Source organism: Ambystoma mexicanum, chromosome 8 (assembly GCF_040938575.1).
Source record: "Ambystoma mexicanum isolate Mex_15411 chromosome 8, UKY_AmexF1_1, whole genome shotgun sequence".
In the NCBI taxonomy this organism is placed as follows: Eukaryota; Metazoa; Chordata; class Amphibia; order Caudata; family Ambystomatidae; genus Ambystoma; species Ambystoma mexicanum.
Window position 1 is genome coordinate 1,426,157,829 of NC_090929.1, and position 27,536 is coordinate 1,426,185,364.

Genomic DNA, 27,536 nt, shown 5'->3' on the forward strand with positions numbered 1-27,536 from the left:
CACCCAAGGCCACTGAAAGTTCCAGATAGAACCAGAACCCACTACTGTCTTTGCCCACCTGTACTCCAATACCAGTGGCACTAAAAACAGCGTTGGGAAGGGGACACAATCTTCCCACAACCCCCAAGCGCTTCAGAATAAGGCAAAGGCCCTTAAAGGCTTCTACACAAGTACATTATTGCAGTGCACATGTGGGAACAGCAGCAATCTTAGATATTAGCAGCCATACTGTAGCACAAAGCTCAGACAGAGCACAGCAGTCAGCATCCAAGCCTAGGCAAAGGAGTAGGTTGTATCCCAGGCCCTGATGAGAAAGGCCAGAGCTGCAAAGCCTTCATTGTCCTAAAATGTTGCAAACCTTCGTTCTATGGGAAGAATGTGCCCTGCAAGGCCAAAGGAGGATGACTGAATATCTTTGTTCGATGCAATCCCACGAGGTGGGCACGGGCCTCTGACCCCCATCAGTCCCAATCCGAAGTTATAGCACCCAAGTGCCCTAGCTTTAGGACCTCTGAATGTCCTTTAAGGCAGACGTCAATAAATGCACGTCAAGGCACTTCTTCAATGTGCTTGTGTCATCCTTTAAGGCGGACGGGCCAAAGTTGAGGAGTGTATTGCACTACACCAGGGTACCTGAAAATGCTATGAAGATCAGGAAAAAAAGCATTATACACAACACATTCTTCATAGACTCACCATATTGATGACTCCTAAAACAAAGTGTTTTTATCTAGTAGGAACCAAATACCTTTCACTTACAAATGAGCATCGGGACAGGGAGTGCGTAAACAACAAGACATTTTAATTCATACGTGATGTGTCCTAGTTAATCTCGTACAAAAAAAGTCAAATCACATACATTTTAGAGACATAACTATTACAGCATAGTATACATCAAAAAGGGTCAGTGCTCTACAAAGAAATCTAAAAAGCGTGTAGCAATAGTTGTGTAAGTGCAATCGAGCAATGGTACTCTTCCACTCTAAAGACACCCTTAAATATCCTTCAAGGCAGATGTCGGTAGATGCTCATCGAGGCACTTCTTACCGCTTCTTCAATGGACTTGTGCCGTCCTTTAAGGCGGGTGGCACAACGCTGTGTTGCAGGCAGCTGCCTTGTCCTTGGTAGTAGGTTCAGAGGCCTTCTGGTGCTTCCTACCTAGGAAGCTTTCTGTAGAGCCTAGCAGGGCACGCTGTGTGCTGGCTGTGTAGTGGTTCTGGAGCAGCCTGAGGGTCCTCCTGTGGTCTTTATCTTCCCCTGTTCCCTGGGAGATGTTTAGGGAAGGTATCCTGCTTCCCTCTTTGGAGATCCTGATCTTCCTTCACTAGCGGAAGATCTAAGGCAGACGGTACCTTCAGCCAAGGTCCAATCATGAGTTCTTCTTGCAAAGTCTTCAGATGGTCTGCCAAAAGAGGGGCTCAGTCCTCTTTTAAAGCCTAGTGGGCCACAGTGATTGGTGTAGGCTAAGCCTACCATAATGAAACAATCCTGAGGTCCCTACAAACAATCTCCTGTATGTATGGGTTCAAAACCAAAGTGCTTTGCAACAGGAAAGATAAAGGGGGAAAACATGTGATACTAAGTCCTATCCATCTTCCTGTCTGTTGTTGATCAAAGAGTCTCTCTAGTTAATGGATATCTCTGCGGTTCCTGATTAAAGTGTCAGGTCTCCCTTGAAGCTGCTGCGAGACAAGACTCGCTGGCTCCTGCAAACCACATTCTCATACCTTATGAACGGAGTCCCCCTACCGGGGTGCCCTACTGTAAACATACAGTACGAGACATGATCTGGCTTCAGGTTGACACAGTTTTACATGATGGGTTGTTGGGGTTTCCGGTCTCCTTTAACCTCTGCAGCCAGGCCCCATGTGGTCCTGTTTGAAGTACATTATATTAGTAGGTTAATAGCGGCCACCAGCTGCAGGGCCGAACAAAAGAGCATGGTGGATCTATGGAGCCTTTGTAAGTTAATCAGGCTGGCTATGGTAGGGGGACAGTTGGTCTTCCCACTTTCTGGAGATGACCTAGTGTACTCCTGGCTGTCATATAAACGAAATATGAAAGGGTGGTCTGTGCCTGTAGGCGGTGTCCACCCAGGGTGCACGGGCCTATGCGTTTGCCATGGTGTGAGCATAGGAAAATGTATATGGATTAGCCCTACTCATTTTCCTGAGGTTGATCTAACATCATTCAATTTAATTGAAAATGTCAAAGCCCAGGCGAGCGCACACCTACCGCGCGGATGATCAAATTTCTCACACACATGAAAGGAAAAGTGATAGGGCATAATGTTAAAGGTTCGGGGAGTTGCTGTGAGTGGGGAGGGACCAAGAAGAGAGTTGGGGGGACACACGGTTAGTGCCTATGAAGACAGCAAAGACTTTACATTCAGATTTTCTTTCCCTGTGAATTGGCATAATCGGAAATTCTTTTCGGAAAATTATCGTGGGAACCGGGACTGGGGATATTTGGCCCTTAAGAAACTATACTACAACAAAACCCCTGAAATTCAGTGAAAATACATGAGCAAAGAGACTTAAGGTGATCAGATTTAACGCAACAAAACCCCTGACATTCAGCATATGTGTGAAGTGATGACAATCTTAACTCTGTTCCCACCCCCCCGTTACAAAGCCTATGAACACATACATAATATATCAGTGATTTACAATGACATCATGATGGACATCTATGGGGAGATGCAGTTTTAAGATGGTAATTACTTACCACACACACACACACACCCACACACACAACCCCCACACACACACACCCCCACCCCTCCCTCAACCCCCCCACTAATGAGGGGCGTTTTAATCAGAGATCCATTACCAGAAACATCAATGATCATAGTCTCATGAGTGCATCAGTCTCCATAATGGACCAGAAACTAGATTTAAGATATTGGTCTGCAGCCTTACTTTGTTGCTGAAATTAATACAATGCCAAAGGCTTGTGCGTAGGGTTTTTCTTCTGAATGAGCTTCTCTTTCTCAGTGCAATCCTGCTGGCTATGGTGGGAAGGCAAAAAGGTTCAGGCATCAAATTAGTATTGATCGCATCAATGTGGCGCCCTTCAAAGCATGCATAGGAAGAGCTGGCCTGACTTACAAACAGGGCAGATGCAAAGGTCTCAGCTCAGCAAGTAAAACGAGGGAGAAGTTAAAATCTGAGCCCTCTGCATCGAGCAGCTGTGCTGAAGCAGCATTCTTTGTTTCTTTTGTCCACTTCGTTATTCAGCTGGCAGAAAAGGATTTCTTTCATATTTCCTATGTTTTTTTCGACTGGCTGAAATATGGTTTTGGAAGCACTAGGTTTACCTCTATCCTTGTATTTTAACGTTTCACATATTGCTTCTCAATTGAGGGGGTATTGTACTTGAGTTGCCATGAAGCCAGGCTTCTTGCCCAGTGTCTCCAAGTTGGCCATGTTTGAACTAAAGTTGTGTTTATGTTGTGGATTACTATTGGCTACAGGCTTTCTGTGGCACAGATTGATTTAAAATGTGTCTTAAATCAGTGGCAACTTCCGAAAGCTCCTAGACGCTCATACCAGAAAAAAATACAACCCACTTGGGGAAAAGGCCCAATACACCTCTTGCAAGGATAACTATGTTTATTTCCGTACACAAATGGAAAACGCCAACAAAGAACTCTGCTGGCGCGGAACGTTCTGTCCAAATATGCATGAGCAGCACATTAAGAAGGTACACAGCGTCATTAGTGACGTTGTTGCATACAGTAGAAACCCACGCGACTGGTTGGTGCAACCCTACACATAGGTTACCTGCTCCATAGGGGTCCGTCCATCTTGTTCCACATGCAGTCATCAGTCACATGCCGGCTAATTGACAATTAGTTGCCAACTAAAAACATCTCTATGTAGCAGTGCACCTGGAATAAACAGACAGGGGCCCAGTGGGAAAGCCGAGGTCATACTAACTTACGCACTTCACTCGCTCCCAGCCAGGCCGGCACATCTCCAAGGTCTCCCACCCTCTATCTGGGCTATAATTTCATCCCTCCTAGCACCTTGCAGCACAAATCACGTGAACTAGAAGTGAAGACAGGAAAGCCCTGCTTTCTGATCTTACATGATCGAACGAGGGTCTAACAGGTTTTTGATCAATGGTCTGCAGCTGACTGTTACCTTGGAATTCAGAGTTCCTAATGCTAGGGCACTTGGGTGCTATAAGTTAGGATTGGGACTGGTGGGGGTCGGAGGCCCGTGCCCTCCTTCTCATGGGATTGTATCGAACAAAGCTATTCAGCGATCCTCTTGTGGCCTTGCAGGGCACATTCTTCCCAGAGCACGAAGGTTGGCAACATTTTAGGACAATAAAGGCTTTATGGGTCTGTGCAGCTCTGACCTTTCTCATCAGGGCCCGGGATATAACCTATTCCTTGGTTCATGTTTGTGGCCTAGGCCTCGGATGCTGACTGCCGCGCTGCATCTGAGCTTTGTGCTACAATATGGCTGCTAATATCTAAGATGGCTGCTGTTCCCGCATGTACACTGCAATAATGTACTCGTGTAGAAGCTTTTAAGGGCACCCCCCTGCTCCCTGGTCTCTCACAGTACCTTTAACAGCTTTTGCCTTATTCTGATGCGCTTGGGGGTGTGGGAAGCGTGTGACCCCTTCCCAACACTGTTTTTAGTGCCACTGGTATTGGAGTACAGGTGGGCAAAGACAGTAGTGGGTTCTGGTTCCATCTGGACCTTTTGGTGGACTTGAGTGCCATTGATCAGGCTTTCCAGTTTCACATGTTTTACTCTCTGGGTATAAGACACAGAGGCTTCGACGGAGTTCGTTGCAGTTTTTCCTGGCTGTTCAAATCGTGAACCTTATCATTAGAATACTTGCCTTGGAACATCAGTCTAGAAAAAGCCCTGGATGCCACAAGCCCCTGACCTGCCATTGATCCTTCATTATATGTTTATTCTTTCTCCGATAGTCATCCAAATGTCAGGGTTTCATTACCTTTTGCAAATATGCTTTATGCTAATGGCACTGTAAACCGATTACTGCAGTAAGTCATTTTGGATACTACTTGGAAATGGTGCAGTAAAAAAAACAAAAACTAAACCAGACTGAAATTAAGTTTGTGGTGCGATGAAGTTCCCTGCCTGAATTTGCTCTTGGCTAGGGGGGTCGCCAGGGGATCCAGCTACCGCTGCAAGCTGCTTGACGCTGGGCTTCTGTGCAGCATAGAGAGCATCTTCCAGTTAGTTCCACCATGGCAAACACAAAGCGCGGGGTTTAATAACATGGTACCCACAGACACTCCCTTCCTTTTGAGGGAATCAAAAAAAGGCGATCCCACAGAACCGACAGTGTCTGCATGCTCTTTTCCCTCTCGCAGCCACAAGAATCACATTTAAATCGAGAGGCAAAGAAATCAACCTGAATTAGGACTGTAAAGTATAGGGGCAATCAGCCAGCCACCATTTAAGTCCTCAATTCTTATATGCAAAATAACAGATGGGCCAAGGCAGCCCACCCCAGGAGCAGGGTGTGCCAACCAGAGAGACAACCACCAAAGAAGGGGCAGTAGCCAGCCCCAATTCCACATTGGAATTTAAAATAATCCACTGAGTTGGACCCACCAGCCAATCCCTACACCAGCTGCACGAAGAGACACCTGGGTTCCCTTACCCCAGAACGAGGGTAGAAGGCAGGGCCAGGGGGTTGTAGGTAGAGAAAAAACCTCCCAATGTGAGGGACAAGCCAATCCCAAGTCCTACATAACTCTGTAAGCTAGTCTGTAAGCTAGTCTGAAACACTTATGATATGGCATTTATAACGCGCCTATACACATTATATCATATCATAAGCTATCCCCAGCGGTGCGACCCGACGGCCAATCCCCATTCAATCTAACACAACTGAATCCCCTTTTATCAGGCATCAGATGGTTGAAAGCTGGTTTGAAAGCTGTGGGACCTAGGAGGAAGAGACCATTTGGAGCTGACTGGTGAATGTAAACTAAAAGAGCTGAAGTGGTAGTTGGTGCTGCAAGAAGGCGGCTATAGTGGAGACCAAGGTTGCAGGAAGCCAGAAAAGTGATCAGGCTTACAGCTTTTCTCATCAGTGTCCTGGAGTGGAGACGCACGTACTCGGGAGAAATACACCTGGAGAACTGAAGAATTAAACCCAGTGGGCTAGGAGACAGTAGAGACACAAGGGAGGGGAAGAAGAGGTTTGGGTGAAGAAGGCCTAGAAGGTGGGGTAGGCCAAAACGGCTGGGGAGAGAGTGGCTCAGAAGACAGATTAAAGAAGGACCCAGAGAGGCTGGAGCAAAACAGGCCCAATGAGTTGGAAAGGTACAAACGGCTGGTAAGAGAGCCTCACAGGAGACAGGCTGGAGAGCGACTCAGCGGGTTCAGAACACAAGCAGAGATTTGGTAGGAGGTTTTGCAGAGGATGAGTAGGGCTCGCTGAGGAACTGTTCCATAGTGAGAGGTGTGGAAGGATGGAGAGGAAGATTGAGAGAAGGAATACCTTGTTTATTGAAGTATTACTGATAAGTGAAGGATTGGAAAACCAACAGGGAAAAAAAGAGGGTGCGGTAGGGGTAGATAAGGAGGTGGGTGTCGGGAGGCTGTTCTGGCAGGTAGTTGGCATGAAGTTGGAAAGAGATACTGACTGGAATTTGGAATGGAGGTTGGAGGCCAAGGGACAGAACATAATGAGAATGTGTCGGGAGAAAATCAGGAGGAATACTTTAAAAATCTCCTTGGAGGCTGCCCGTTAGATCACATCTTTTCGGTGATTGGTTTCTTGGACTTCACCTTCTGACCATGAGATGTGCCATGGAAATTCCCTTTGGTTTAGGCATTCAGAATTGAATTGCGTAGTGACTTTGATTTTCTCTCCTTCTGGAGCTCTTTGGCGATTGCTTTTCCTCATTTCATAGGTTATCTCTTGCCTTGTGTTTTCTTTCACTTTGTGTAAGTTTGGATGTTGTACCTTTCATTCCATGTGTCTTATCATACCGTCCTTGTGCCGGTCGGTTCAGGCCCATTTGGACAGTGTTTTTTTTTTTTTCCCTTCAGTTTTGATAAGAGTTGTCCTGGCCTATGGACTTCCACCATTCACTACAAATCATAGGTATCTGGCTTAGTTCCTCAAGTCTTGGAGGTATGGTGTTGAGGATCGTATTGGGTGGATGGTATAAAGCATTCCTGGATCAACATTCTTTTGCCCTGACCTCCTTTGGTGTGTTTCCTTTTCCATGTCAAGGACATTTTCGAGTCAGTCGAGTTCCTCGAGTTGCTACCGACTGCAAAGCTGACCGTTGTCAAGCTGCAGTCACTTAAAGACATCCGAGAAGTCGCGCCCAGTGTTTCAGAACTGCCGACCAGCACTGAGACCGATTCCTGACCCAGAGTCCCTGAGTAGGCCAGCCTGCAGCCGTTCGCTGAGCTTGGCATGCTGAACCATCTTGTCGCCCGATACCTGCAGCCGACTCCCGTCTTGAACTCCGTCACAGACACCTGCAAATCACCCTGAAGTCGACTGGAACCTGTTGAGCATCAATAACACCTACGGCACAAGGTACATTGTGGTTCTGTCCCATTCGTCCTTCCTGGAAGGCACCTAGAGACAGATTAAGACCCATTACTCCCTTTGTGCTGAAGCCAAGTAACGTTAAACTGTTGTGTTTATTAACCATACCAACTATCATCCTGTCAGTATCCACAGTGCATCCCTTTTCCTTCTTTGAAACCGTCTATCCTCTGCCTTCCCTTACAGGGTGGGATGTATTTTGTAGTGTTGCTAAAACTGTTGCGATATCAATAAAGTAGATCTTTTTTTATACAACCTTGACTGGACAGTCCCTTTTGTCATTGGGTAATTATTGTATTTTCGCTTGATTTTGCAACTAACCAACGATCCACAACCTTTTGGAGATATGCCTGTCATTCCTTCTACTTTACCAAAATTGGACAAGGAGTTTGATAATTGTCTTGTTATTCCAATCTGTTTGGATCTCTTCCAAAGTGTGTGGCTGAGTGACTTAAGAAACCGATATTCACCCCTGGACTACAGGTACCACGGAAGTTGATTCGTCCCAATTTGACACAGTTTTTTCCCCAACCGCGTCCTCCCTGAACCTCTCAGATTAGTCCTCATCACTATTCTGTTCCTCCACCCACCCCCCAATCCTGTCTCGCTGCGTTAGTGCAGAAATCTCACAAGATTTCATGGGTATTCCCCCGATAAGCCGATATGAATATTTTCTAAACTACTGGACGGATTTACCCCAAACCAGCAAAAGTGTTAACCACAACACTTTGTGCCCAAGTAGTTGCTTATTTGATACAAATCGTTACAACGGTTTTTGCGCTACTGGTGTTCAATCAATGCACCTTTTCTTTATGGGAAAATTGAATGACAGTGACTAGGCCATCTTTTAACAAACTTTGTTCAACCTTTCTAGCATAGGGGGGGGGCCCTTGACAAACATTTTGGGGTAACGGTCATCCAAATCCATCCAGCAAATTAAAAGTTTAAAGTTACAAGGAATAGAATTTGGGCAAAGGTCTATGTACACAGGTTTCACCTCAACTATAGGGGGGCTCAAATCACACCTCTGGCAATAAGGGGCACAGGCAGTGAACGATTATAAGGGGGAAAAATAAATTTCTTGACCATTACATTCACGGGGAGATCGATGTTCATAATTTGGCAACATGGTATTTCAGAATATGGGCAGGACAAAGACTGATATGTGGGGCAATGTCTTCTCTGTGAAAAGAACAGTGAGCTAAAGACTTGGTTGAGACTCTCCCAAGGGCCATCCACCCAAGAACAAGTCAATGGGCTGTGTTTGTGCTGGTAGAGAGTTTCCCAGACCCCTCCCCCCCCCTCGGTTTCAGAATATATGTGTGTACAGGCTGATGGTGCCAGGGACTAGCCAATTAATAATATGTTATGCTAAGGAAAAAGAAGGGGAGCGCAATCTCAAAATCTCCAGAAAGAGACATCTTACTTCAGATGTTGCCAAATACTACAGGACGTAGGGCAACTGGTTCCATGTGAAAGAGAGGGGGCGATGGGGGGGGAGGGAGAGGGTGAGAGAGGAGAGAGTGGAGAGAAGAGGGGAGGAAGAGAGAGAGAGAGAGGAGAGAGTGGAGAGAAGAGGGGAGGAAGAGAGAGGAGAGAGTGGAGAGAAGAGGGGAGGGAGAGAGAGAGAGAGAGGAGAGAGTGGAGAGAAGAGGGGTGGAAGAGAGAGAGAGAGAGAGGAGAGAGTGGAGAGAAAAGGGGAGGGAGAGAGAGAGAGAGAGAGAGGAGAGAGTGGAGAGAAGAGGGGAGGAAGAGAGAGGAGAGAGTGGAGAGAAGAGGGGAGGAAGAGAGAGAGAGAGAGAGAGAGGAGAGAGTGGAGAGAAGAGGGGAGGGGGAGGGAGAGAGAGAGAGAGGAGAGAGTGGAGAGAAGAGGGGAGGAAGAGAGAGAGGAGAGAAGAGGGGAGGAAGAGAGAGAGAGGAGGGAGAGAAGAGGGGAGGAAGAGAGAGAGAGAGTGGAGAGAAGAGGGGAGGAAGAGAGAGAGAGAGAGAGAGAGAGAGAGTGGAGAGAGTGGAGAGAGAGAGAGTGGAGAGTGGGAGAGAGAGAGAGAGAGAGAGAGAGAGAGAGAGAGAGAGAGAGAGAGAGAGAGAGAGAGAGAGAGAGAGAGAGAGAGAGATCAGGCTCTCTCGCTCAGGCTCCACTTACCGTGAGGTAATGTAATGCTGGCCCCATCAACAATGGCCTGGGCAAGCTCAAGGTCATTGGCTTCCATGGCATAAGCTGCGGCCTTCAGGGCATCCCAAATCTCCTTGCGGCCTTCGAAGGCTGGGGCGGTATCCCAGAACTCATCCCGCTTGCTGCGCAGCTGCCCGTCCGTCATGGGATAGTCGCTCTTCCACTTGGGACGGTCTTTCTTCAAAGGCTCATTGCGTCCTGTAATAACGAGACAAGATATCAGGTGTCTGCGCGATTTACTGGCTTACACGTTCTCTGCAAACCGTAATTCCCCCGTTGTCTTTTATGCTCCAACTCATGATTTGCATAGTATAAGGCTCTAATGTACACACAACTCTTACTTTTCAGCATTATGCTCGTTATTGTTATAATAGTCTTGCAATTAAAATGGAAACCCGCCTTATATAGCAGCACAGTGTGCCATGAATTTGAGAAAAGATCAAACCCTTGATTTCTAAATTGGGGAAAGGAACATGGTGGATGCAGAGCAATTACTTATGGAAGGATGCATGTCCTAGTAATGGCGAGGGAAACATGTGGCTCCAGCGGTTCTCTACTGGAGAGGGGCACAACAACAAAAGTCGCCCAACATACTTCGGAACACCTCCCTGCATGTGCTATTAAAAGTGCCTCCACTTCCGACCATCTTGGGGCTGGTGGGAGCCCCTGAAAGAGACCACTCAATTAACATGTTGCCTATTCCCTGAAAGCAGTGGTCGTCAAACTGTGGGGCTGGCCCCAAAGGGTGCCCAGAGGGAGTTTGGGGGATGGTGCGAGGCTCTTCAAAAAGGAAATAGTGACTTTTATAATAGAAAACATAGCAGATATGGCAGCTGGGGGGGGGGGGGAGCAGCAATATTTGTACTCAAGAGATGGCCGAGCATAATAAAACGTTTGAATACCTCGCCCTTAAAGACATAACTTGTGATGGTAAAGCAATAATTGAAGACCACAAATTAAACAGGGCGGGGCAGTGGGGCTTCCAAAAGCTGGAAAGCGCAGTGGACCAGAGACATAGTTCTTCCCTCGCCCGAAACGGAGCTGCTCTTTTCAGACCCCAGTCACTTTCTCCTCACAGGGACTGGTCAGCCCAAACCGTGTCATTCTATCAGTCACCATGCTCATTGGATCTACGCTTCCCTCACTCACAGTCTCCTAGCAATGGGTCATCCCTCATTATATAACCCCTGACCTGAACACAACAGTGTCCCATAAGGTAAGGATCCATCACCAGTCTAGGAATGTTTTCCAATGAAATAGTGGTGGCTCAGGAAGCCGAGAAAATAAACCACACCCTCCCCACTGTGTCACACAGCCTCACATCTCGCAGTTGAAAACATGAGGAAAAAGAATACAAAAATCGGCTATGTTTGGCCCCAGAATGATCAGGTGTTAGACGGCGCTTTACATCGCTGTGAGGGCATTTCAAAGAATGAAGTGAGCACAGCCTTTTAAATTCCTTAACTGAAAACAGCAGTGCTTTTACTAAATGCAAGAGGGTTGGTAGTCCGTACAAGGGTTTGTCACTTAAAATACAAACATTCAAATGCTGGAATTTTCAGTTAAGTCCTCAATTTTGCCTGCCTACTTTCAGAGAGGTTGGTGCACAGCCGTGTACTATCACCACCACACGACTTGTGGAAAAACTCTTCCAACTTAAAGAATGGCCACTGTTTTCTATTCGACACGGTCCTGTGATAGTGATTCAACACGAATCCCTTTTGAGTAAGTCATGAAAGTTGGAATCTGCTCTTTTCGTTAGACACAATACTCACACTAACAAAAAAAGTCTGTAAATTGCAAGACATATATACACATTTCGACATCTTCTGATGTATGGCGTTAGCTGTTTCTGCAGCTAGCGTCTCCTGCCGGGACTTGTGAAGTAGTGCCCGCCTTGGGAGTTTCCTGGGAAGAACTCGGCCAATAAACTTTGCCAGAGCTCTGCTCCATCTTTTTCTGTTCCATTTCCTACCCTTAATAGATGTGTATCTTTAAGGACCTCTTAATATCATGAAACATGTTTACAGAGTGCATTTTTGTGGCATGTTCGTCCGTAGGTGCTGTCTGAGCTCATCAACAGAGCAGTGCAGGTGGCAACAAGGGGCAGACACGACTACACAGTTATGGCATTTTTTCCGTTAGGAGTATTTACCTTTGTGCTTGTTCTGAAACAATGTACAGACCTCAGGAGGATGAGTCGGTCCCATCGGGCGAGCAAATTCGGATCACAAGGAATCGTCCTGTTCCCAAGACGAGCATGTTGTGCTTGAGCCATCCACCCTACTGCGCCCTTATGTAGTCCCACATAAAACCAGATGTGTGTCACAATAAAGCAATCATAGCATGGGCACTATTTCACAAGTCAAGTTGGGACATATCTTAGATTGCTAGCAAACCACTGTGAAAGAAGCTTATGGGGAGTTAAACCCCAGGCCTTCCACAGTGGAAAAAGCAGTAAAGAGGCCCAACGCACAAGCAACGAAGCCAGTCTCTGGAGGGAAGCTGACCAACCTTGCTGACTTAGGCTCACCTGTTACTAGAAGGGAAGAATTTAACCAGTTCTTTAAATGGTACTCCACCTGCATGTGAGACAGCCAAAGGAAACTCCTATATAAGTATAATGCCCCGGTGGAATAAAATTCTGTGGGGGGTATACTCTAATGGGCAATAGGTTAAATCCCAGCCCTTTTTAATTGTGAAAGTACTGGGGGAGCAAAGTGGGGCCGGTGTATCAATGGACTGTAAATTAGTAAATAAATATTTCAGAAGTGCAAGTGCTTCTAGAAACTTTGTATTTGATCAAATAGATTCTAAATGCTGTATAGATTGTGAGATCCTTGATTCTTTTTTTATTTAAGGCCAACTACAGAATGGGGCTATATAAAATAACACTTTGCACGTGGCTAGAAAAATAATATAATTTATGTCATTCCCTGGTTAGATCACAGAGCAGGGTCTTGTTATTGGCCCTCTTACTCAAGGAGGAAAAAGGGAGAGGATTTTTAACTGTCACACATTTTTGCCACTTTAAAATTACCCATTGAAAAATAGAAACACCATTGAAGGGAATCTATCCAACATTCAGGTTAAAAAATAAAGGTTTCTTTTTGCAAACGATTTACATGCAGGAACGTCAAGTAGTACCTTGTCTTTAAATCGAGTTGAGTAAGGGGGAGGTGTTTATTTTCCATGAATGAACAATAGAGAGATTTAGGCAGGGATCTTCTTGTTACATTTGGTTTTCTATAAAAATGAAAGCTTTGTCCTGAATCCTCATTATTTTTTCAACACATAGTGAATGTGCGCTCAGGATAAACCAAATGTACATATGGTGATGTGTGGAATTTTAAAAATGTACATTTAAGTTAAATGTAGTAGTGACAAGTGAATTTACTAGTAAATGGTCATTCATCATTGTAACCATTGACATTGGGCCTTCTTTGAGAATGGTAAAGTAAATGATGTGTTTATGTTTACATTGATTTGATTCTCTTTCATTAATAAATAGGCCTTCTGTGCAAACCTGTGCATTTCTTTTACAGAAAGGGGTGAGGGCGGTAGGGAGTCAATACTGTTAAACTGTCAAGTGCCAGGTTAATAAAAATGTTAAAGAATTGTGCACCCCTGATTTGGGGTGGGTGGAAATTTGCCCCAAACTAGATGTTGCCCAATTAAACCATCCTACAATTACCGCCCACCAGCCCGGGGCCAACTTCCTACGTTACAACATCTAGCATCAGTAAGCTCCAGTTTATCCTTCCTGTTCCCTGGCTCCAACCAGGCATGCAGAAATTCCTCTCAAGGCTCACACAGGCTTTTTATCCTTTCCTCTGGCCGCAGTCAGCATTGGAAACATAGCCAGTTAGCAGGGCTGTGGTTCGTTCTCGGAGGTCACACCTTATGCCTCCAAGATCTCCATCCCGACTAAAGTTTTCTTTGCTTATAACTTAAAATTACCATTTCTATTAAATGACTCACCAGATTGAGCCTTCCTCCTCATGCACTCTGGGCCTCATGATTGCCCCTTTTCTAGTTTCTCTTCCACATTTTCAGGTGTTTCCTTTCTGATGGGCCGACCCTTACCTATCTTATCCTTCTTGATTGGCTAACTAAAGCATTATGTGGCACCCCGCAGGGCCAGCACTGTATGTTGCAGAGATGTGGCGCTTTTATGAATAAGGCAATTAGGGCATTGGCATTGCTAGGTCTGAAGCAACCTGCAAGTACTGTATGGTGTGCAGCCATGCTCTCACTGAGCAAGTGGCAAACCCCACTTGCCGGCATTCCTGCTATGCCTCACAAGTAGGGTTAGAGCAGTCCTTGGATTTGTGGAGTAAGCATAGTCTTTCTTGCCTTGCATGTTTTTGACAGGAATAGTGAAACGCCTGCTGTAATTTCCCGGATCTGATTTACAGGGGGTTGAACTCCTAACTGTGCTTCTGAGAAACACAAGAGGTTGGGTAGTAGGAAGGGACCGCCATACACTTCCTCCGGGTAGCACATCGAGATGCCTGTGGGCATCTGTGACCTCCATTTCAATTCTCCTCTGTTCAATTTCCCATTTCTATAATTTACCCTTCCATCTAATTGACAAATGATGCTTAAGATTATGTTTTCCAAATGGTTTAGGGCCTGCAGTGCCATATACAACAAAATAATTTGCCATGACCTACTAAAGAAAAACTATCTTTCACAAAAAGTATTCAGAAAAGCAATTAAAGAAGAAAGGGAAAAGTTAAAAAGCACAGGTCTCCCTCTTCCTCCTCATCCTGCCACATCATCATCCTGTGACTCTGCCAAGCAGTCCCGGTCCTCATGCGATGAATATCAAAAGGGGAAATATTTGAATAAAGAGGGACTAGGCTTGTATTAATCTAGATAGATCCCACATTGCCAGATCTGGGTCCTGCAGCTAGTACACAAGGGGTCAGCTTTGGGGACGGAAAAATGGACTACTGTATTCACCATGCAAGACTCAGAGGTCCTGACGGCAGACCAGTAGACGGTTCTGGATCTAGGCTTGGGGGACACCTAGGACAACAATCCGGTGGGGATAAAAGATATAGTTCAGCTCTCGTCCAATCCCCTCAGAGACCATTCATACTCCCTTCCACAGGGGAACCAACAAGAAGGCAATAGTTCAGGCCATCCAACAGCTTCTTTGGAATAAGGGCATAAAGAAGGTATCCAAGAAGGAGAAGGCAATGGGAGTCTATTTCATTATTCTCCTGGTCCTCAAGTCATCAGGGAAACACAGACTAATAATAGATCTGAAGTCGTTAAATGAGCATGTAATTTCCCAACGCATAAAGATGGAATACCACCAAAGAAGTATTTTCTGGCATCCTTGGATCTTCAGGATGCCTATTTAAATATCTATGCAGTATGTACGACCGGGATTCTGGACGGAAATTGGGAAAGTGATGCTACCAGATGTTATCTAATTCCAGTAACATCACACTGAAAAGCCATTGGTGGCTCCAGTTGAACAAACTTTTGGAGGGGTGCCCTCTGAACCAATCCCTTCCCACAGTGCTAACCCCAGATTGCAGCTGGGTACAATGTGGTGCAGAGTTGGAATTACAGACTCACCAAAACCTACATACAATGTAGGAGGCAGACTATTCTTCCCAACCGCCTGCACCCCTTAATCCAGATACAGGAGGAGGTGGGTCTGTATATGCTCCTTTTGGGAGTTTGGATGCTGAAAGGGAAAGGTTGTCCTTCCAGAAGGCAGAAGGTCAATAAGGAATAAGGATAGGGAACCATTAGTAATGTTTTGCACATATAGGTATTTTTCTTGCACACATAACTGTCTTTAGAGAATGCCTTTGATCTCCACTGTAGATGCACAAAATCGACCTGAATAGGGGGATCCTCCTTTTCTGTCTAAGCACCCACAATGCGGAACTCCATCCCTCTTAATATCTGCTGCATAGAAAATCACCTCGCCTTCCAGAAGGCGCTCAAGACCTTGCTCTTCCCCCATGCGTCTCAACTAACCTAGCCCAACTCTCGGGTGAATTGTACCCCATAAGGTAGACCGGAGCATCAACGAGTCACAAGAGGAGACTCCAAGAAAGCACCGAACATGAACAGATAGTGCTCATGGAGACCGGCATGACAGGACTTGCACTGTGTCAACGAAACAAGTAATCAGCCATGACTCACGGGTACGTATTGCTGTCCATCACGATGGAAGATAGCCGTATCCCTTTGAAGGAACGGCCATCCACCAGCAGACATCTGAAACCATCCACCACACGAAGGCACATCACACAACACCTCTACCATTACCATTACAATGCAGCCAAGTCCCACGATAAAAATGTGGTCTACCTGGAGATAATCAGTCTCTTGACTTGCGTACTCTCTCGACAGCCGCCCCACAGCACCCATCCACAAGCCAGCTCTATATGAATCGCTAGCAGGGACTTAGCCACCCCTACCTACCTTCATACTAGCAAAAATGCACACACGCATTCTAAACTCCTGACCATCTGCACATACGTTGGACTTGGGTCCTCCAAGGGCGTTAACCTACAGCGCTTTGAGGCCATACCAATGAGAATAGGCTCTATACAAATGCAATATTACATTACAGGGAATATAATGAATAAATAAAATTATAACGAATTAACAAGAATGAAAAAATACTGAATGTTTTAAAGAAAATATATGTGGGTGGGGTAAAGGGTGCAATCTTGTGGGGAGTGGGTGGGTGGATTTTTAGCAAGGGGAAATGGGGGTTTGGAGGGATCCCCACCTAAAAAGAAAATCATTTTTTTCGTTTAAAATTTAATTCGTTATTTACTGGTTATTAAGACATGGACCCTTACAGGTCTTTCCCAAGAGGTAACACTTTCAGTACAGAATGATATACCTTTAACCATGACAGCTCACAACACACATTGGGCTAATTTACTGGGGTGGGGTGCGATGAAGTGAGTGCCAGACCGCCGTGATCAGTAGCCTCAATATTCGAGTTCCTACAGGAGGGATTTGTATGGGTTTAGTCATTTCTACTTAGAGGGCCTCATGGGCAGCCAATTGGCACAACAACAAAAAAAAATTAACAAAGGGAGTCATGCACTGGTCAACAGGCTGTTGAGAGGTTTTTCTTTGGCTAGACCACCTCAGGTCTCTGGGCTTCTCCTGTGGGATTTACAGATGGTGCTCGGGGTCTTAGTCAGCCCCCTTTGAGCCACTGGAAGAGATCCCTCAATTGAGGACCCTCAAGTCAGTCTTTCTGGTCGTAATTACTTCAGCTAGGAGGTGGAGGGAAGAAACTCTGCACGCTGACCTGTAAAACATCATATCTGATAACACAACAGGATGTTTTATTTCATACGTGTGAACCATCACCACTCCCCCCCCAGGTGCTCTCCAAGTTCTACTTGTCCCAAGGGATTAGCCTTACATCTTTTTTTACTAACCATGGTACCTCATAAGAGGTTGCGCATGGTATAAACTGGATGAGCATAAACCATAGTCCTGGTTTATTTACAGAGATCTCAGGACATTTGTAGTTCTGATAGTCTAATGGTACCCTTCAGAGGGTCTCATCTGGGTAGAAAATCTACTCTCCCGTCGGTTAGCCATTGTTTATAGCTCACCCAACTCCAATTCTACCCCCAAGGTACAGTACAGGGGAGGTCAACGAGGGCATTGGCATCATCTGGGGCAGACGGGGTACTAATCCAGGATATTTGTAGGTCTACCTGGGCAGACCTTATCACCATTGTCAATTATAGACTGTTTCTGCATCAGCAAGAGACAGTGGCCTTTGAGGCTGGTGTTCAGAGTGCTGTAACTCACTCCCTCATATGGCTCCAGATTTAGGATGTTTCTAGTAAAGGGTGATGGTTGGTGTGCTCAGCATCAGGTGCCTGGGTATGTGTTCTAGGCCCATTCACAACATGAAGTTTGTATTCTTCCCAAGTACGAGGACAAGAACGAGGAACGTGGAGGTAGTGCTGGAATTACTTAATTGGTAATCTTCATTATTCCTAGTCGTATTCTTTCTTGTGACAGTGCTTACGCACTACCTCTTCCACTTGTCGGATTGAATGGGTCCAGGACAAGGAAGCATTCAAACGTAGGACAGACTGGGAGGGGGGTATGCTGAGAAGGGGGGCGAGCATCCAAGGATCAAAATAAAGCAACAAGAAGGAGGATCCATGCGTGGGAGGAAATCTACTGCACGACTAGGTACTTCGATGATGAGTAGAACTCAAGAGTAAGGAAGATTACAATTAAGTACTGCCAGCATTTGCAGTGGACAGAAAGATATGGGGGCCAGCAAGTAAGCAGCAAGCCATCAGGGGCTTAGAAAAATCAAGAGGCTAAAAACTAGGCATAAAAACATTTTAAAAACTAAAATTATTTTAATTGTATATAGTAGAAAAAGAAACGTGAAAAAAAGAAACTGGAAAAATAAATGGCAGCGTAGAAGGCTCTCAAGTGTAATATATATATGCCTTTAAATAACGATTGACTAGCGAATTTGGAAGAAACTGAATTTGATCAATACCCCTTATTGGCAGGGTGGAAATTCAAAACAAGTGCCAGGGTTTTCTGCTCCTGCAGAGGTTGATTAGTTTAAGTATTGCTTTCGCAGTGTGCACCCTGCCCTAAGTGATCAGTGCCGCCTTGAGCCGATTATCCGAGTGCTCAGGAGTGGATCAGCGTCCTATGCTGCATTTAGAATGCAAGGTCTACAGTGGAAGGACCGAGCTCTCTGTACAGCGCTTTCACGGCCAGAAGCTGTAGAAATGCTAGCCCTATGGGATGTACACTCTATACAGTAAATACCTAAAACAATATGCAGAAACTTGTTTTGTGTTGGCATTAAAAAGTCAGTGGCTTTTTATTAAACATAATACTAATAAAAACATAACTTAGTATTATGGGTATTCCCCAACAAACAGGTGTGCAGTGTTTTCTTAGTTCTGTAATTTTGGGCACTTGGGACAGGAACTGGAAGTTGCTCCTCTTTGCTCACAGTGTGCCCTTCAGCCTGGGCTCCCAGGTCTGTGTGTTTGGGACCTGTAAATTGACTGGTGAGCACTCCTGTGCCTGATGGCAGTTTACTTCCAGGTCAATGCCACCGTCCCTGTTCTTCTGTTCCACAACTTTCAAAGACTTTTGTCCTGTGCTTGCCCAAATGTACTTTTTCCTTGTACTTGTATTTCTTTATTTGTATGGCACGCCTGGCCCAAAAGCATCTGGGCGCATACCTTGGTTACATAAAATCAGAAAACAGTTACAGCGCAGAATATACAATATCAGGTACTTAGAGGTGTAATTACAATAAATCAGAAAATACGGTAACATGAACATAATGGACATCATAAATCTACAATTGCAAGGCAGGAAATACATGTGGGTGAAATTTACAATCAAAATTAGAGAGAAACCGAAGCTGGTGAAGGAACGCTGTGGGTGTGTGCTACTGGTGTGGGGGTAGGGAGCTGTTAGACTCTTGGGCAATGAGCCACAATTTGGCTTTGCTCTTAAATACATGAAATGAGGGTTCTAGTCTAAGTGGTGTGGGCAAGGAGTTCCATAGTTTGGTGGCAAGGACTGGGAAGCTGATGCCCCAGATTTCTGAAGTCCGAATCTGGGCCTGTCTAGGCCGTGAGCTTGGGCTGCTCTCTGAGGACGGTGGGCGGGATCCAGCCAAAAGAAAAGATGGATCTGGGAGCGCAGAATCCAGATGCACTCTAAGTGGAGTATTCTTTCTGTAGGGTTGCTACAGCAGCCCTGTCTATACAGGGCTAATATGTCCTGGGGCCATGCCAGCATATGGCTACTGGTCACCCAAAAGGCCAGCATGTGCAGACAGCCACTTTGCACCTATGTACGTGGCTTCCTGCCTCTCACCTCTCCTAGTGTTGAGAGTTTTCTCTCCCCTTTGAAGAAGGGGAGAGACACTGGGGGCGCCCGCCACCTATTAGCACCTTTTGTTGGGACCTGGGTCCCCCTCCCTGTCACGCTCTTCCTGTGAGCCCTACAGTAGGAGAGGACGAGTTGGGGGCGGTGTAAGGGGAGGAGGCGTGCCTTATGGTCGCCTTTCTTCCCCCCTTTGGCAGCTACCCTAAGCTTAAGGGCCTGTGCCATTGAGCTCCATGGGGGTTCCCCCTCATTCCGTGGCACTGAACATTCGCTGCGGGGAAGGAAAAACAAACTATTCGTGTGGAGCTGAAACTGCATGTTGCCCCCGGTTACAATACATCTCATGGCCGTTACGAAGCAGGAGAGATGACAGCTTTAAGACCTGCTGACCCTGGCTACCGCTGTAACCTTCCTCAAGTTTGGCTTCCGTGACATCCCGCTCTTCACGCAACAGCGGCGACAGCCTGTGCTGAGATGACACGCAGCAGTTCCCGTCCTGCTGACAAGGTCATGCGCTCCCCTTGTTCTGCACTCTGGTCCCCTGTCCCCGTGGGACTGACAACTGGAAGAAACGCGCGTGTGCGGCAGATGGTGGGCTGACAAAAACACCTTGAAACGTGAGACAAGCGGAGGACACGCAGATGTTTCCCACAAAGATAATGCTCAAAAGCCAGGTTCTTTAAGCAAGATGAAACGTTATATTCGTGTTAAATAGTTTAAATAAACCTTTCGCTAAATGTAATAAATGAAGTTGAAAGCAGAAATATCTTATCTGATATGGGAACTGATAGTAGGGTGCACGTAGCCCCCCAAATATGATGCATTTACAATTCAAAATGAAGTACTCTGCAAGAAACTAACATAAGAAAGTATTATTTTTTATTATTATGTGCATATATAAATATATATATTATATATGTGTGAAAGTGTTGCTTGTATGTTCAGGGTTGGCTCCAGCCCCATAACAGTTGGTGGGCTGAAATTTTGACACGCGGTCGGCATACCAGTGTGGGGTGTACTGGTGATAGTGCCGTTTGATCAACCCCGCCCATTCGCCCTGCACATGGCAGTGTCTGGCCCTGTGCTATCAGTATGGGCGATTTCGGGAGATTGACGATTAGGACATTGTTGGCACGAGCACCACAACAGTTGGTGTGCTGAAGTTTTGGCCTGAGGTCAGCATACCAGTCTGGGGCGCCCCACACATGGGTGGAGTGGGTGCCAGCCTTTTGCTATCAGTATATGTGATTCAGTGAGCGATTTTGCGATCTTTCAAAAATAGGAAAGTTAGGACACAATATAACATACATAAGACTATTGCAGACCCCGACGTGCATGTCAGCTACAGACCCAAGCAACGCCGGGTGCGTACGGCTAGTATTTAAATAAAAAGTCACTATTTGAAATTCAGCAATACATCACACAGTCAGAATTCACATTGCTTACAATAAAACATCATGGCTAAATACATTCCATCATATAGCCAATATAATAAAAAGAATGTATTTTTTTTTTTAAAAATCAATAACTTTTTTCATCTAAAATATTAATTATCTCCTTCCAAATGTAATAAGCTGCAATGGCAAATCACCTAATGATTCTCCACGCCCCCTTGTAGCATACTAAAAAATTGGTCGGATAAAAAGCCCTGTGGGTCTTGTACAAATTTGCCATAGCCTACCTAACACATGCTTTCCCTGCAAGTTGGTACATGCCACGAGAACATGGTGCCCCAGGGGTAAAGCCCCATTTGCTATATTCAAAGCATCTTTTCTTCTGCCTCAGTTTTCTAATGTTTTCTGCTCTATCCCATGGTAGAAACTATTCGTGTTTACATCCTAAATCCAGCTGAGGTACTGGCTTAGCTTCTTCTGTATGTTCAACAACTGACGTGTCCAGCTCTGGTGTCTTTCATTCCAATAATATTGAATGCTTAAAAGTGGTCCTGCATCTGGCCCAATGTCGTTGCGTTCATTATTGCTGCCTTTGCCTTCACGAGCTTCAAGACGCATGGAGCATAGGGATCACCATGGAGACCTTTCGTGTCGGGATTAGCTCAACGGCCTGGGTCGTTGAGCTCACAGCCACATGGTGCCTGGTGCTCTTCATGGCTTCCGGGGCTGTGGATCCATCTTCATGGTGTAGGACCTCGCCAATGTTCTGCCTAGTGAGAGGGATCACTCGCGTCTCTGGGATACCGAAGCAGCTTGCTGTGGGATCTCCATCATGCTGATCTGTTACCTTGGCTTGTTGATCCCACTAGAAAGCATTCTCCTGATCTGCTGACCGATATCTTCCAGTCACATGCTCAGTCGAGTATAAACAAAGTCAGTGACAACATGGTGGTGTTCCTCCGTGGTGGTTTCCGGATTTCTCATTACTTGCTTTGCTTCTTGGTCTGTGTAACCCAGAGTAGATGTCTTGCAGGGTCCTCTTTTGGGTTTGCAAGTTTTTAAGCATAGAACTTTTACTGCTCTGTAGAGGGACCCTGCCTCTGTAACCACTCTAAATTCCCTTGATGTATCCATCATTAGCAGCCTGGGCTGGTGCACTAGCCAATCAGGAAGCTTGGAAAGCAGGCTGTATTCACTGGAATAAACCCGCATTTTGATCACCCCCAGTGCTACGCGCCCCTTGCCCCGTGCCTCATTTGCTCCGACCTCAATCCCACGCACCCACGGAAAAAAGTACTTGTGGGTGCTAAAGGCTTAAACAAATTATATTAAAAAGTAAAATTCACTTGCTTTCGTTACGCAACACATGGGTTCCCTGAGAAGGAGTCCACCTTCAGTGTTGGTTAAGTCAGCATAATCAACATTGAGGGCCTCTCAGAGAACCGGCGTCGAGGGCAGAAGGTGAGTTTTTCTTTCAATTTATTTTAGCCTTTAGCACTGCCTTTCAGTTTTGTGGGTTCTAATGGCAATATACCCCTGGCGGCAGTCAGTCTAGGGCAGTAGCAGCACTGCCGCCGGTTCTAAGGGACCCTCACCTCACTGAGGCCCCTAACGGATGATATGGCCTCATTTAGTAAGTCTCTCAAACACAAAATGCTGAGTGGGGGCAGGGGAATCTGGACCTAAATCAACAGCAAGGGGAAAGAAGAGAGATGAACAAGGAGGCAATAAGCGGAATGGGCGAACATTGCACCCAAGAAATAGAGGCAGTTTCTCAGTGGTTTCCCACTACACATTATTACATGCATCCTAGCTAGCAGTAGCAAGATGGCTTTAGGGGCAGCAAAGCACACGCTACAGAGGAAAAGGGTGCTAGTGCATTTTGAACTCGGGAAGTTAATTTTGATTGCTTTGCTTTTTAACTTAATAAGGGTTGGGTAGGAGAGCCATAAGCCAACTTTTGAGCCACAGGATTGTAAAATGTTCCAACTATGTTATTTGGCTTTTATATGATATGATATATGATATGGCATTTGTAACGCGCCTATACACAAGTGTTATATAATGTGAATATAACCACTGTGGTGGTCTTAGAGCGCAGAGGCTTGGCTTTGTGGAAGCCACGAGGCCAACTGTGATGCCACCTAGCATTGCATCTAGAACATGGTCTGTGGGGTGAACTGAAAGGGGGGAGGGGGAACAGGAAATGGGATAAATGGGAAGAGTCAGGGAGAGAAGTGTACATACTTAACTCACAGCATGTAGCGAAATGAAACATAAGAGTTAAAGATAGTGATCGTTGGGAGAAATTATATATAGATTTTAGTGTTGTGACCGGAAGAACATCTCATGAAAAGAAGGAACGAGAGAATCCCTTGTTGGCTGGCAGAACTTTCATTGAGGCCTGTTAGGCAGAATCCTGTGCAGTGCCCTTAGGGATCACTAAACACAATTAAGACTACAAGTGGTAATACAAGTTCACTTTTGGTACAAGCCTGTACTACTATGTTAAAGTGGTAGCAGTAGCGTAGCAGCCAGACTTATCTCAAGAGTAAATGAGCAGTAGCAGAGATTACACAAAGGGACCACAATTACTGTGACTCAAGGTTTCAGGTAAAAAATAGAAGTACATGTCGTTTTAAAACAGTTTGTTATAAACACAACACTTAATTCAAAATCACAAGTAAAATACACTACAACCAACCAATTCACTTTGGTACACTCTAACTCAAGGTAAGTACCCTATGTTTTAACGGACCGGTGTTGTGAAACAGAAGACGTTACCAGGAATACGTATGCAATCACTTTTTGACAGCAATGACAGTTCGGTCTTACTAAAGATACGTGTATCCGTGACAAGAAATGTTACCGGGGCAAAAACACACTTAGCACCCGAGTTAACCAGAGAGAGTTGGGGGCAAAAATCATAGGCAATACTTTTGTCAAGGCAGACAGAATCAGAGAACACTCTGTGACAGAAATTCGAGAGTCAATAGGCCGGAGCCAGTGTCAAGTGGAACCGGGTTCCTGTTGTCGAGGATCACACAGTCTGACAGTTCAAGATTCAACGTTGCCAGGAGTACTTAGATATGGTCAACAGAGGAAGCAAAAGTTATAAGGAGGAAAGACAAGGGCAAGCCTTGGAGGCGAAGAAAAGGGATTCACCCTAATTCCTCAAGCAGAACAGTACCTTATTCCATGAAGAAGCTGCTGCCACGGCAGTTGTTCCTGGTAGTTTCCTGCAGACCCACGGTTCCTGGAACTTCGGTACGAAGGAGGACGTCTGGAGGGGTCTGCACCACACAGGGATGAAGCTGGCAGCAGTGACGGTGAATAAAAGGTGCGCTCCTTAAAAACAGGAGAGGCTCTTCAGATGGCTATCCGGACCACTACAGCAGTGTGCAGCGATTTCGACCAAGAAGAGGATCCTCTGGCCGTGGAAGATGAGCTGGTTTTCCCCACCAGGATCAAGGGAAGACGACTCCGGAATGGATCTTCTCTGGTCGTTGAAGGGTAGATAGCTCAGGACTGCAGCAGGGCTTCAACGGGACAGGGTAGTTGCAGCAGCCTTCTTTTTCTCTGCTTCTCTTGGGTTCCTTGTAGTTCCAGTGGCGACTGACTTCTAGCCCAAGAGACCTGCCTTTTATGCGAAAATCCCCCATTCACAAAACCTGGCTGTCAATCACGCAGCAGGGGGGGTTGTCCAGCCCGGACAACCTTCTCAGCCAATCATGGCAAAGTGCGACTTGGGTTTCCTAGGATACCTTGTGCAGGGGGTGACTACACCCCTCCCTCACATTCAGTCCACCTAGACACCCAGGCGCCTGGAGGAGGGCTTCTTGGCAGAAACCCGCCAAAAGTCAGTGAACAAAGAAGGCAAACCTGGTTTGCCGCGCAAAGTAAAACACAAGAAGGACTTTAACAAAAAGAAATGACGAATAAACCCGACCTGAGCCAAAAGAAAGAGTATTTGGTCAAGCGGGTTTTTGTTCGAGACGTATATAATAGCCTAAAACAATACCACGTTTATATAGTATAATCGCGGTAGAAATGTTAGGGTAGATACCACTGCCACCAGCCAAGTCTAAATGTTAAAAGAGCAAAACAATGCTCTAGGAGGTACAGATAAAAAGGGCTAAGGAGTAACCCTTTCCAGTGCTCCATGTAAGATGGGGTGTACTGGATCTGTGGTTAAATGACTAGGTAAAGTTAATGGCAACTTTACCTTCTTCTGGGGGACAGTTGTCAGCCTCAGAAATGAAGTCGGTGGGGAGTCTAAAAGACAACCCTGTGTCACTGCACTGAAGGTGCTGTGTAACACACAAAAGAAGGGGGCTACTGAAGTAGTGTACTCCATAGTCCACAATCACAAAAGCATATGAAGTACACATGGCAAAAACACAGGTAAGAGGGGGGAGAAAGAGGCACACTCTTACCAAGTGAAAGAAATAACTACAGAAATACAACAAAGCTGCTGGGGGACTCACTAGGTGAGGGAAATTAGCCATAAAATGAGAATTCTCCCTAACAAGGCCATTACTAGCACACTGGTGGGACCAAGTTCAAACTCGGTTGTGTCTAATATAGCCAGAAACCCACGTGATCAGTTGAAAACGATAATACAACAATAAAGATATTGCGCATCAATAATAGAAGGTGGTGGCCTGTAAGAAGGACATTTCTTGGTTAAATTACGTAAAAGCAGAGTATTCTCCACTTTTGGCGAATGGCAATTTCATCTAGTTCATTTTCTCCCCCATTTTGTTTTTACAACAGACAGGTAGATTGTAAGTTTGGTTAAAGTATATAGCATGGGGCGAGGGAGGTGGAAGCGAGCCGGGCAGGGGTCTTCCTCCCAGTCTTTGTGGCACATAAAAGCAGCAAAGAACGTGAAAAAATTTGATGAAAATGCCATTCGGCAAGACAAAAATAAGAACTGCAAACGTTCATCGAACCGAAAGCAGCACTGTGCAAAACTCGACTTACACAGCCTATTTCGCCTTAGGTCACTAAACATGACAGCAACATACCTGCATCAAAACAGGTCCAGAATGAAATCCGATTACTCACCCAGGACACAGGGAGTTCCTTGCAGTTTACAACACCAGGTTATGTTGCACGAAGTTTCAGATTGAATACACATGTAGCCCGAAAGTTACACCATTCGAAACTTGGGATACACCAATCGAAATGTGTGTGTGATTCCCCAATATAGTACCAAGCCATTGACCACTTGCCCGCTGAAGAGCTTTTCATTGCCAAGAAATGTTGCCAGCCTTGCTTCAAAAGTGGGTCTGCATCCTATTGCCTGGCTGATCAGCAGGACCAGCAGGATGCTACTCACCTGCCAGCTGAAGATTTCAAACAACGAATTATTGGTAGCTGCGGTGCCACCAGCACCTCTTTTTTAATGGGAAACGAAGAGTCACCAGGTGAGAAACCGTGGTCTCTCTGAGAAAAACCAGCAGAAGAAGCTCTGACTCAATGTCTCAAGGAGATGGGCCAGAAAGCGGCACACCAAGTTGCCACCCAACTTGTTGGAGTAAGGGCAATACTGAGCAGGGCGTGGTTACTATGGCAATGTTGTCCAAAGGAAACCCAAGCTTTCGCGAGTGTTAAGATGGATTTATGAACTCTGACCTGGTGGGCAGAGGTTCAGAAGGCCAGCCTAGTTTCTTGGAACAGTGTAACCTTCTCGACAAGCCAGACCAGTCAAGGTAGCATTGGCGGCGGTCAAGACTAGATCTCAGAAGGGGTGAGGGTGATCAAAAGTCCAAAATGAGCACACAGTAAACACCACAAATTACTCTCAGTCAGGAGTATATATCAAAAATACCTATACATTTATTAAAGGCCTTTTATCTCAAACACAAGATTAAACCACAGCAATAGTAACAATACTAACACTATATATACAGTAACTATTGGCCTAAAGGAATATTCAACAAGTAAGGATCCACAACCTCTAACAGAAAAGGGTCCGACAGTGCACATATACTTTAGGCAATTCTTCAGGAGTCTGAGCCCTAGTAAGCAGTCCAATCCCTACGAAGTTTGGAGCCTTTTGCCCAAAAAGTAAGTTCAGCGTGGCAGCACTCATTTGTGCGTTGAAGTACAAATGGGTTTCTTCAAGGGGCTGTAGCGTCTCAGGACGGGGGTAAGGCAATGAAGAATAGAGTTCCACTATTCGAGGAGGGTCTCCACAAGGGCGCAGAGCTATTTTGAGGAATCGGGAATAGGATGGTAGTTCAGACTATCCTAACAAATGTGAGTGGCCCTTGTGGGACAGTCATGTGTAGTGTAAAAGTCTATGGATGCGCCAGGTGCCACCAGTAAGGGTTGCAAGTACTCACCGATCCTCGACACAGTTCGGCCCATACTTCGCCAGTCAGGTCCAGTTCACTTGCGAGTTCAAGTCCAGCAGTTGCACGTCCCTCAGGCTTTCAGGGGCTGCGTTCCGGGACCTTAGTCCGTGGCGGGACAGTGGTATTTTCTCAGAT

At 45.8% G+C, this 27,536-nt stretch overlaps 1 protein-coding gene across 1 annotated transcript in view; it reads right to left on the bottom strand.

Annotated features, from left to right (window-relative positions):
* UBTD1 (ubiquitin domain containing 1) overlaps positions 1 to 27,536 on the bottom strand; it is a 377,210-nt gene that overhangs the window by 76,272 nt on the left and 273,402 nt on the right. Inside the window, exon 2 of the mRNA XM_069611572.1 lies at positions 9,713 to 9,940. Coding sequence (XP_069467673.1) covers positions 9,713 to 9,940 — 228 coding nt within the window. The remainder of the gene's footprint in view (positions 1 to 9,712; positions 9,941 to 27,536) is intronic.